The sequence below is a fragment of the Bos indicus genome, chromosome 17 (genome assembly GCF_029378745.1).
Source record: "Bos indicus isolate NIAB-ARS_2022 breed Sahiwal x Tharparkar chromosome 17, NIAB-ARS_B.indTharparkar_mat_pri_1.0, whole genome shotgun sequence".
Lineage (NCBI taxonomy): Eukaryota > Metazoa > Chordata > Mammalia > Artiodactyla > Bovidae > Bos > Bos indicus.
The window spans coordinates 71,804,637-71,817,274 of NC_091776.1; the positions used below are offsets into that span (position 1 = coordinate 71,804,637).

Sequence of the window (12,638 nt, forward strand, 5' to 3'; positions counted from 1 at the left end):
TTGGGGGTGCATTCTGGGGAACATGCCTGCTTGGTCACAGAGCACAGCATACCAGACTTGATTCAACACGCAGTCCTCCAGAGCAGGCTACCCCGATCTGCACTCTCACCAGAACCGCACGAGGACCCCTATACATCCACGTCCTCCCCAGAGCTTGGCATCATCAGGCTTCCTGATTTTTGCCAGTCTCATTGTGGTTTTAAATTGCACTCCCCTGATAATACTGGGCTATATTTCATTTTCTACAAATTGCCTGTCACTGTCTTTTGCCCCCGTGGCTGTGTGGCTGCTGGAGTGCCTTTTTCTTATGGGTTTGCTATTAGTCTGCCGCTCACTGCAAACATTTCTAATGGTCTCCTCTGGCCCATCATCCGTCAACTTTGTCTAGAGCGTCTTTGTTAGAAACACCCTCCGTGCAACATGGTCAAACCGCTATGACTTGCACTGCCCACAACTAATAAAGTATTCACCAGTGTTGCCTTCCCTTATTAGAGTATGGGTTTCCTTTTCACAGTTAAGTCTTTAATTCACCGGAAGTCTCCCCTGTTGATTGGTGGAGCCTCCAGAACATATGTTAAATCCCTGCAAGTATGTGAGTCTGTCTCTGAGCTCTTTGCTCTGTTGGTCTGTATGTCGATTCCTGGGAATTTCAAACTGCTTGCGTTACTGCAACTTTGTCGATGTTTAAATATCTGGTCCGGCAAGTTCTCCCACTTTGTTCTTCATTTTCAACCTCGGGTTAGCTATCTGTGACATCCCCTTTCATAAAAGGCTTAAACCCTTTTTACTGTGATATCACACACGGACGCATGCCATAGCACGTTACGGAGCGCTGTAGTTCCGTTACCGTGGAGCCACCACCCAATTCAAGAGGTGCAACTCTGCTGAGCCCCAGAAGCCTCTCTCCATGATCCTGTTTTTAAATATCAAGGTAAAATTCACGTAGCGTATAACTATCCGTTCATCTTCTACTTTCGGGCATGCTGTGCAGCATGTGGGATCTGTTTCCCAGCCAGGCATCAATCTTGTGCCCCTGCGCTGGAGATGAGGCGTCTTAGCCCCTGGCCTGTCGGGGAAGCCTCTGTGATTACCATTTAAAGTAAACAGTTCAGCAGCGGTTGGTGCCTCCCAATGTCGCACCATCTCCACCTCTTTACAATGTCAAGACCTTCTCGTGACCCAGAACAACACCCAGGCCCACAGAAGTGGTCACTCTCCATTCCTCCTCCACTCGTCCCCTGTGAGGCACTAATTGGATTTTTGTCTCCATGGATTTGCCTGTTCTGAATGTTTCATATAAAAGGAATCATACAACAGGTGAACCGCTGAGCCTGGCTTCTTTCACTGAGCATAACGTTCTTAGATTCATCAAACACGTAGCATGTAACAGAATTTCATTTCTTTTTATGGCTGAATAATATTCCCACACACAGGCACGCGTTTTGTTCATTCACTCCTTGGTGGATATCTGGGTCATTTCCACTTTTCAATGATTGTCGGGAACGCTGTCATGTGCGCTTCTTTTTAACCTCAGCTCTTCCCCTTGCTTCAGAAATGACTGCTTTACTGACCATCTTATTTCCTCCTTGCTTTTCTTTAGTCTTTTGCTACTTAATTGTGTGGGCTGAAACGAGGTAATCGGCACTGCCCGTGCTCCACTCGGTGAGCATGACCGCACAGCCCCTGGCCTTCTGCTCCAGAGGCTCGCTCCCGGCGTGCTGTGCAGCTGCACTTCCTTCTCTTTATTGCCCTTCCACCGTATGAACATTTCACAACTCAGTGATCGACCACTGATAGAACCATGTCATCTTTAGAGTAAGCTTTGAGTCCTGACCAAAAAATCCAACTGAAATACTGATTAGCAGCATTTAATTTTTAGGAAAACTGACATTTTTCATGAGCAAAAAATTGTGCTTTGCAGATAATGAGAGGGAAGAAGAAGTGAAAACAGGTGCTGTGCTACAGATGGGACTGGGAGAGAGACCCCTTTTTAAAATTGTATTATTATTTTTCAAACATGCTACATTTTAAAAAGTTTTTTTAAAGTTTTTTGGCCATACCCCACAGCACGTGGGATCTTAGTTCCCCATCCAGGGGTGGATCCCACGTCTCCTGCATTGGAAGGCAGAGTCTCAACCAATGAACCACCAGGAAGTCCTCCACCACCACCTTTTTTTTTTAACTGCCACATTAAACTTTTTTCCCAAATTTTAGAGACCTCTTTTAGACAGCGCACGGTGCTGCGGCATCTGGGCACCGCATGAGGCTGGGAGGGAAGCCTGCCTGAGGTCCCCCCCCACCCCCGCCCCCACCGGCCGCAGACCCATCAGCGCCACCTGTCTCGTTACCTGGTCGGTGCACCAGTAGTACAAGGAAATGGTGGAGAGGCCAAAGACCACCCCAGGCCAGGGGACGTCTCCGGTGACGGGGTCTCGGAAAACGTGGAAGGCGTCCGCACGCGGTACGAAGCACTCCATCGGGGCGGTCCAGTTCCCTTCCCGGGTGACGGTCGGCTTGGCCTCCGGGTACCTGCTCTCTAGCTCCTGGTATCCGCCTATCTCGTTAAAGGCTTGAAAACACCACACAGTCGCTCAGTACCTTCAACTGCACAGGAGCCGAGACAGCAACGTGCGACACGACAGTAGCCGACACTGTGCGTGCTAAGAGAAGAGACCCCCTCCTCCAAGGCGAGAGCAGAGCAGAGTGGACACGGGGTCAAGTGCCCGGCTCCCCGTCCTCCTGCTGCTGGGGACAGATCCCTCTCTCCAGTTGCACTCCACCCTGCATGGCTCAGGTGGGCCTTGTCAAACCGTCCACCATGCATTCTGATCTGGCATGTGACCTAGGCCTGGCCAGTGCTCCCTGTCCCCGAGCAGCTGACGTGTCAGGAATGGACTTGAGACCCAGGCCCAACTAATTTAAACAGAACTTGTCCCAGGAGCCTTCTGCTTAAGGCACCAAAAATGCCTGCTTCCTTGCTTTGGGGTGCTAAGCAAGAATGGGAGTGTGAGGTCCTTTTGTCCACCTGGCTCTTACAGAAGCCTGGGTCAAGCCATGCTCAGAAGTAAGATGCCCTGGAATTTCCAGTCATGTGAGTCAAGGAAGTACTTAATTTGCTTCAACTGGCTTTGAACTAGAGTTTTATCACAAGTTACTCAAAGAATCTCGACTAAATCAGAAATTAACATTCATTTTCCTGCCATCCTGGCAAAATGTTTGTGAGACTTCATGTTTGGGATTCTCCTCAGTGCTCAAAGCATTTCTTCCTCTGTATCCTAACCAGTGTAAAACCTTATTATTAAATAAAAATGTCTTTAAAAGGCACTAAAACACACGTAATCCCACCCACATAACTAAAAAACACCCTGTGAAAGTGGAAGTCACTTAGTCGGGTCTGATTCTGCAACCCCAGGGGTTATACTCCGTGGATTCTCCAGGCCAGAACACGGGAGTGGGTAGCCTTTCCCTTCTCCAGGGGATCTTCCTAACCCAGGGCTTTGGCATAATAAACCAAGTTCCTTTGAATTTTGAAATGGATCCCGAATCATTTGGAGTCAAGACTAGTCAATGAAAGATACTGAGTGACTATAAAATGAGTAAGACACCTCATGGCATTTCTAAAAACAATCTCCATGGGGATTTTTAAAAGGTGAGCTACAAAGCCACGCAGATATTAGAAGAAAACAGGAAAAGTATCTTTATGAAGTTGGGTGAGGGAGTAGAACATTCTTAAACAAAGCACAGAAAGAAAAGAGAGGTTGATAAATGTGATGTTAAATTTTCAAGTTTATATGACAGAAACCAAATAAAAAATTTGTTAGACTGCGAGAAGAAATTTGCACCATGTATGAAGGATTCACACATCCACAGCCAAGGAAAACTACGGGAAAGAAATCCGTCAGTGAACACGAACGTGCAATTCACAGAGCAGGAGTCCGACGGCCGTTAAGTGCGGGAGAGGACACCCAACCTCACTCGTGTCCGGAGAATTCAGATTAAAACAAAAATGAGACACTTCCACCCCTTCACTGTTAGGCCTATTTTTATCAGTTTTAAAATGTTATGCGTTTCTTTGGCTGTACTGGGTCTTAGTTGCGGCAGGCGTGATCTTTTTAGTTGCTGCATGTGGGGTCTAGTTCCCTGAGCAGGGACTGAGCCCAGGCCCCCTGCACTGACAGGGGAGAGCGTTAGCCAGTGGACTGCCAGGGAAGTTCCTGGGCGTATTTTTAAAAAGTCTTAAGACATCAGGTGTTAGATGGGAGGTTAGGAAACACACATTCTCATACGTTTCTGAGAATGTAGTTAAAACTGCCACTTCGGAGAGGAAATTGAGGGATTTCTTGACAAATCCAGGAATGCAAGGTTAACATTCAAAACCAAGTTAATCTAATGTGCTACGTTAACAGAAAAAGGAAAAAAATAATCTGATCACCTAAGCAGATGTGGAAAAAACATTTGATGCAGTTCAAAACCTGCTCATGATAATCTAAGCAAACTAGGAACAGAAGGGAACCTTGTTAGGATGACAAGAAGTATCCACCAAACAGGAGACAGGGAGTATCTAACGGTGGTGCAGCCAGAGCTTCACTGCAGACGAGAAAGGAGGCAGGGGCCTGGCGGCTCCCTGCGCCATGTGCATCCCGCCAGCGTAAGAGGCAAGAAAAAGACACGAAAGGCGTAGTTTGGAAAAGGAGGAAACAAAAAGCCAACTCTCCTCCTGGGGGCTGGACGCACTGTGTTCACTCTGTGATACTTCACCTCACTACCCACTTTCATTTGTGCCCTTTGCAATAAGAAGTTAGTAACAAGCACAGAACAGACACAGTGGCTCTCTCTCTGCCCATATAAAAACCTGCCTGAGATACAGTTCCAGTGGTGAAAAACAGAGGCAAAATGTTCTCATTCTATTAAGATGCGTGTCTCACAGATGGATGCACTTGCACAGGCACACAGCTCATTTCGTGTTTTGCTTTCTTGCACTTTGCAGGTACTGCGTTGCTTTTGTGTTTTACACACTGAAGGTCTGTGGCCGCCCTGCAATGAGCGAGTCTGTCAGTGCTCCTCTTCTACCAGCATTATTCCTAAAGTAAGGCACGCACCTTGTTTTTAGACATAATACTACTGCACACTTAATACAGTACTGCACTACACTATAAACGTAGCTCTCGTATGTACGGGAAACCAAAGCACCGTGTGACTTGCTCTGCGGGGTATCCGCTTCATTGCTGTCATCTGGAGCCAAACCACACTCTCTCCAAGGCCTGCCTGTACACTGTCTCTGGAAGGATGTACACAAGACCTAGGACACTGGTTGGCTCTGGGGAGTCAAACCGAGAAAATGAGTGATAAATACCTCGCCTGGTACCCTTTTGTTTTCCTTGTGTATGCACGCGTACACGCGTGCTAAACTGCTTCAGTCGTGTCTCTTTGCGACCCTATGGACGCTAACCCACAAGGCTCCTCTGTCCGTGGGATTCTCCAGGCAAGAATACTGGAGGGGTTGCCATGCCCTCCTCCAGGGGATCCTTCCAACCCAGGGACTGACCCTGCGTCTCTTATGTCTCCTACATGGGCAGGCAGATTCTTCACCATTAGTGCCACCCAGGAAGCCCGCCTTGTGTATCTACTAATTAAAAGTTGACAATTAAAAAAGCTGTATGTGCATCAGTTCCCACAGTGACTGGTTTGAAGACAACATTCATTTGTAACTGCAAGTTTCTGTGTATTTTAAAAAGAAAACAAGCCCCACAACAGTTTACTTACCAAAAGAGCCAGCATGGACACCCCAACTAAAAAACCGTTAAATTTCTCAGAACGTGCCATGGTCTGTTTGGGCTGCTGTAACAAAACAGCAGATAGTGGGCAACTTCCCTCCCACAGTTCTGGAGGCCGGGACTCCAAGCTCGAGGTGCCAGCCGCCTGGGTGCTGGCCACGTCCTCAGGTGGCAGAAAGGACGAGGAAGCCTCTGGGGTCTCTCGTAGAGTACTAACGCATTCATACAGGTTCTTCCCTCAGGAGCCAACCACCTCCCAATACCATCACACTGAAGGCTAGACTTTCAACTTACGAATTTTGGGGGGATAGAAAAATTCAGCCTTTAACAGTAAATGATACATAATTATTTAGAGATATAACTTCTAACATTAAATGGATTATTCTACCTGCCCCCAAAGTTTAACTGGATATCATTCTCAAGTATTGGGATGGTCCTGGCAGATTTTAATAAAGTTTATATTTAATACTAGCACACAAATAAACACAGTGACTTAAAGAGTATTTTATAATTTTGTCACTCAAATCGGTCGTTGCTTCCCAGATGCTTTAAGAAGTCCCTGGACCATGCCTGAAATGTGTTTTGTGTCCCAGAAGCACGGTGCTGAGTAGACAAGGAGCACTGACGCTCCCTGAATGGTGAGACTGCGGTTTGTGACCCTGTGGGCCGACATGTTCTCCTTCCATGGGGCTCAGTGATCTGCCCTATGGAACCATAACCCTTCAGCTCAAGTATCATTTCAGTCATTTTCCAATACCTGAGCCCAGAGCTTTTCCTTCTAAGTTTCTGCAAGACAAACCTGTGACCCACCACCAAGCTCAGTAAGGCTCCCCCAGCCAGGGGCGCAGGCGCCGTAACAAGCGATCCGTGTGTCCGGGGCTTTCGTGCTGGAAGGGTGCGGCTCGGACTTCTACCCCTGGTGTGCTTCACCAGCAAGTCATTAGCCGAGCAACTCGGCTTCCTCCTCAGTCACTAAGGGCAGTGAAAGTAGCGAGGCCTCCTGGTGGCTGTGATGCTGGAGGAGGCAGTACAGCCAAAGCCCTGCCTGGCACCTGGTCCTCAGTTCGTATGCGCTGTCACCCTCGTTCATGGCTCTCACTAAGCACCCACTGTGTGCATCAAACTACCCACTGTGTGAAGGATATGATGGCTCCGGTTCTCAGAAGCTCTAGATCTGGGGGTCTGACTTATTTATGTAATACAATGAACAATCAAGGTAAGCACCAACAAAAAAACGTCGTGTTGGAAAAAAACAAGTGTCGTGTCGCGTGGCTGGTGATGCAAGTCCAGAGAACAAGGATGCAGAGGTGTGACAATCACGGAGTCACAGGTTTGGGGGCGGGTTTCCGCTGAGCCTGACAGATGGGTTTAACTCAATGGGCAGAAGGAGAGGGGCTTCCGATGGAGCGGAAGGCCATGGCTCCAGCGTGGCAGGCCACTCCCGACTGCTGCTCAAAGCCCTGGGGTCTGGCGCCACCCTCTGCTCCTCGACTCCTCTTTCTCCACGAGCAGAAGTTTCCACCCCAGGTGGTCAGCACGACCTCAGACAATGCTCACTCATGGGTCCTGAGGGCCTCGGTCCCGTCTGTGAGAGGACAGTGCTGAAATGGCCCCAGGCAGTGGCCAGAGCCCCCCAACCCCACCATGGTGCCCAGCAGTCTCTAGATTTACTTACCATAGCCCATCAACAAGACAGAGCCCAGAACCACGAAGCCAGCATGTAAGAGATCAGTGTAAACCACGGCTGCAAAACCACCTGCGTGGGCGAGAGAGGGGCGAGGGAAGCCTGCCTGACTCGAGGGCGTCACTGTGCGTGCCCAGCGCACTCGCGTCCTCGTCTCCACACCCACAGCTCCCCCTGCGGTTCAGCGGGCCTGGCTGCCGGCTACGCTGAGCCAGGTGCGTGCTGTTCTCCCCCCTGAACAGCCTCTGTGATCTGCTGCTGGAGTCTCTCTCTGCCTAGCTATATCCCAGTTTCCTTTTACTCCCATCTTCTGGATGAAAATCTGGTAGTTTTCCTAAGCAAAAAAAGTATACAGGTCTTCCCTGACTTAGATGGGGTTAAATCATGAGAAACTCATTGTTAAGCTGAAGGGATCACTAGATTGAAAATGCATTTTCTGTATCTCACCCCCCAAACATCACAGCTTAGCCTCGCCTGCCTTAAATGTGCTCAGAACACACACACTAGCCTACAGCTGGGCAAAATCATGACCACAGCCTGTTTCATAATGACATGATGGTCATCTCGGGTAACTTACTGAAGACCATGCCGTAGGCTGTCTGGGCAGAGGATGGTCGCTCACCCCATGGTCTTGTGGTTGATGGGGAGTGGCTGCCACCCAGGACTGTGACTGTATCATGTCACGTGTTGTTAACCCAAGATGGAATCAGTATTAAGAATTGAAGTGTCCACCTAAAAGGTCTCATCCGATGGCCTGCCCAGGTCACCAGCCACCAGGACGACCTAAAGCGGGCGCCTCCCTTCTCCCCGTCTGCACCCTGCCCCGTCATCCCACAGCCTGCTGCGTCAGGCCGGCCCCACCCCAAACACAGCCGCTGCCAGCCCTGCCCAGCCCCCTGGAGAGCCCCTGCCAGTCTGACGAGACTTCCGGGAGCAGAGCCCCACGCGGGCACCCCTGCCTCGTTTACGTTCAGGCCTCAGTGGTGTGACTCACAGTCTCAGGGGAAGTGCAAAAGCTGGACCTATCTCAAGTCTTCGGGTCCCCACTAAGAGGCAGAGCCTTCGTGTCAACACAAGTGCCTGCGGGGTCAGAGTGACCTCACCTGTGACGGAGCATATGCCGGTGACTGACAGCAGGACCACAGTGGCCAGGTAAACATCCAGCCCCAGAACCAGCCTCATGAACACGGCGCCCGCGCAGATCTCCACCTGAAACGAGTACAAAGGCGGTGGGCTGCACCTGCATTCCCCACAAAGACCCCGATCTCAGAGGCCGTCTTCAATCAGCAGGTCCACTCCATCCCCAGTGGACACCAGGGGAGGTCTCTCCACGTTCTGCTGGGTGACACAGCTGGTGGCCATAAGTTCAGCCAAGGTCAGCACTTTTAAGGCTTGGGTTAATCCAGTTAATGCAACTTAGTCTCTTCCTACTTGGAGCCTCAGAGTGGGGAGTGTGCTCAGAGAGCGGGCTTTTCCCGCAGTTTCACCAGCGGGGCAGGCAGAGGGGACAGCTTACTAGGACTGGCGAGCTTTTTCTGTAAAGGGAAGATGCTGAACGCTGTGGGCTTTGCGAGACATAGACTGCTTCTGGTTTTTACGTCCCTTTAAATGGTAAAGACCATCTTTAGTTCAAGCGCTGTACAAAGCAGACCTCTAGGCTGACAGCCTGCGGGCTGGCTCTGTCGACCGTGGGCTGTGCTGACGCCGACTCTGCAGCGTGTGCACTTCACTTACTAGCTAACCTCCCACCCCGCTCCTCTGGTCACCACACGCAGGGGCACGATCGGCAGAGGTCTTCCCAATGTATCCGTGCACACACAGATTGTTCACCAAGTGCCAACCACACGGTAGACACACGGCAGGGTTCAGAGGGCCCTAGGGTTACCAAAACTCGGCCAGTCTTCAAGGAGGACTCCCTCCTAATGTTTAGGAGGGAGGCAGACAACCAGATAGGCAATTTTCATGCAGTGTGATAAGCGACGCTCATTCATTCAAAGAACGCTTCTCTCCGTGTTTATGTGCTAACCACGTTCTCAGCACGCTTCCAGCCCCAGAGCTGGCTGGGAAGGCAGGGAGCAAGCCAGGCAAGGCCCAGGGGCTCAGGAAGCTCATCGGGGAGTGCAGACAGACAGTGAGGAGGGAACAGATCCGTCTTCTCACATGCTGGCATGTATCAGGAAACAGAAACAGTAATAGAGTGGAGAATGAATGGGTACACCCAAGGAAGGCCTCTCCCAGGAGGCGATATGTGAAAGATCTGGGGGAAGAACACTCCAGACGTAGTGCAGAGCAGGTGTCAAGGGCTGCAAGTGGGAATAAGCTCGTAGGATCCGAAACACAGTATGGGAAGGAGACCACGTCAGAGGCAGGGTCTGGACTGGCCTCACAGGCCATAGCTGGGGGTTCTGGTCTCTGTGAGGGTGGAAGGCCGTGGACTGTTTCAAGGAGGGGCGGGGCACCTCCTGATAACATGATGGGAATAAGCCCAAGGTTCTCTGGGAACACAGGCTCGGGAGCAAAGAAGGCGCTCTGCCGCTTCTCCTGCGTACTACCCAGCTGCTTTTTCTCTGCTTTAGTTTAGACAGTGGAGGCCGACATGTGACTCAGGGAGCCCAGAGTAAACTCCTGGGGCTCATCTAGTCCCGCCTATCGGTTTCCATGTTTCCCTTCCCTGGACTCGCCTTTACACAACTCACCGAGATCTTACTGAAGATATAGATGACTAAGTACAGAACAGCGAGGAGGAACTGGATCCGGTAGCCACCAAACCTCTTCCTCAAGTATCTGGGCAGCGTCACTACCTGAAGAACAGTAAGAGAAGCCCCTGTGAGGCAGAGGGCTCACGGAGTGCCGGCTGGCACGGAGACACAGCCCGGGAGCCTCGGGTGCTGTACACGAACACCTGCGGGGGCGCGGGAATCAGGAAGGAGAGGTGATACCGCTGTCTTCAAGAAGCTTGGAATCTAGCTGCTGTTCAGTCTTTGGAAAGCGGAAGTAATGACGTTGCCTATGATGACAAATGACTTTCGTGACATAATCATACAGCAAAATCGAATGTTTTATCAGATACTACAAATATACCACGTTGTTGAGAGACACACGACCTGACTCCACAGCTCTCCGGGTCCTCCGTGCTCATGCTGCTGGTGTGCGTGCGGGTGTCCCGAACCATCCTGCTCATTTCTGCCTCCACCATCTCACGCTGCATGTGCCCAGGGGCAGGAGCACCCCCGTCGCTCAGCAGACGCCTGGCCCCAAGCACAGGGGCTCACGGAGGCAAAGGCACCCCCGGTAACTGAGTGTCCTCCTGTGCACTCACCCCGCCTCACACATGCGCGTCCTGGCTGCCCCCTGCAGCCCTGGCTGGGGGTGCGACACCCGCAGCTTCTACTCGTTTCCCTCCAACTGGTCCCCAATCACGCCTGACACAGTCAGTCAGCCCCAAGCCGTCCCACACCCAGGGCGCCGTCACGAGGTATGGCACAGCAGCTCACAGGGTAGAGACACATGGTGGTCGTGCAGCCCCAGGGCCGGACGCGTGCAGTGTCGGGAGGCCAGTTCCCTTGGGCCGCGAGGAAGGGCGGGCCCGGCCCCTCCCCTCGGCTGGCGGCCGTCTTCCTGCGGCTGCCCAGCCTCCCCTCTGTACGCCTCTGTGTCCAGTGTCCTCTTCTCATAAAGTCATGCTGAATTAGGACCCGCCCTCACGACCTCATTTTAACTCAGTTACTGCTTTAAAGACCTTATCTCAAAAGATTTTCCTGGGATTACAGCTTCACAACTGCAAGCGTTAGACTGCAAGGCAAACCAAGCCTTTCACGGTTTTAATGCCCTCTCTACAAGTATTTTAAATGCTTAAGTCTTATGAGGCGTGGTTTACACACAGTAAAACGATCCGATTTTAAAATCTGAGGAGTTTGGGTAAATGCACACAGTTGTGTGGTCACCACCACACGAGAGATACGAGGCACTGCCAACGCCCCCCAGAGCCCCGAGGGCGTGTGTCTGGGACCTTCTCCACCCGATCCTGGGTATCCAGCTCACCTCCCCTGGAGCTCAAATCCTGTCTGGCTACTTTCACCTGCCACCACGCCCTGTAGGTCATCCATGCTGGCACTTGACTCCTTAGGGCCGCCGAGTGCTGTGCTGCAGGCTGTCTGTCCGTCCCCCACACAATTCAGGTTATTTCTAGGTTCGGACGTTATGACTGGAACTTCCTGCGCAGTCTGGGTGTGGACCTGCACCTTCATGTCTCTGGGGTTGGGGGAAGCGCCACACCCAGGCACAGAGCAGCTGGGTCCTAAGGCGTAACTGGGCAAGAAGCTGCCAGCCTGTTTCTAGAGTTCTCTCTGGAAAGGCAGGGGGTCCCCGAAGCTCCACAACCTCTCCTGCTCTTGATGCATCAGCCCTCTTTATCTCAGCGGTTCAGTGTATCTATGTGGGATCCTAAGTAGCGTTTCCCTAACCATCAGTGACAGCGAACACCCTTTCATGTCATTATCTGCCATTTGTAGTGAAACGTATGGTGAGATGCTGTCTTGTTATAAATTACAAGAGCTTTTTAAAAAAATGTGTATATTCAGGACATAAGTGTTTCATTATGAATCATTTCAGTTTAGTTCAGTCGCTCAGTCGTGTCCGACTCTGCGACCCCATGAACCACAGCACGCCAGGCCTCCCTGTCCATCACCAACTCCCAGAGTTTACTTAAACCCATGTCCATTGAGTCGGTGATGCCATCCAACCATCTCATCTTCCATCGTCCCCTTCTCCTCCTGCCCTAATCTTTCCCAGCTTCAGGGTCTTTTCCAATGAGTGAGGTCTTCGCATTACGAATGTGTTCTATAAATATTCCTCCGCAGTCTCTAGCTTGACTTCTCATTTTCTTAAAAATCTCTTTCAAAGAGTAAAGTTTAAAATTATACTTTGAAGTCCAATATATCAATTTCTCCCTTTATGGTTTGTATAAGAAATGTATACCTAACCAATAACCTTCATTTTTTTCTTTGCAATGGTTCTTCTTTAAATTGATGTCTAAATGACATATAACCTTATATCAGTTTCAATATTTGTATATATCTCATCTTCTTTTTGACCACACAACTTGCAGGATCTTAGTTCCCAGACTAGGGACTGAACTGGACCCTGGGCAAGGAAAGCATAGAGTCCTAACCACTGAATCG

At 50.6% G+C, this 12,638-nt stretch overlaps 1 protein-coding gene across 1 annotated transcript in view; it reads right to left on the bottom strand.

The window, feature by feature from the left end:
- The window catches only part of LOC109570972 (sodium/glucose cotransporter 1-like), a 50,697-nt gene that overhangs the window by 25,763 nt on the left and 12,296 nt on the right, over window positions 1-12,638 (bottom strand). Inside the window, exons 5-8 of the mRNA XM_070769968.1 lie at window positions 10,155-10,259; window positions 8,562-8,667; window positions 7,450-7,530; window positions 2,349-2,569 (exon numbers count right to left, since the gene is read on the bottom strand). Coding sequence (XP_070626069.1) covers window positions 2,349-2,569; window positions 7,450-7,530; window positions 8,562-8,667; window positions 10,155-10,259 — 513 coding nt within the window. The remainder of the gene's footprint in view (window positions 1-2,348; window positions 2,570-7,449; window positions 7,531-8,561; window positions 8,668-10,154; window positions 10,260-12,638) is intronic.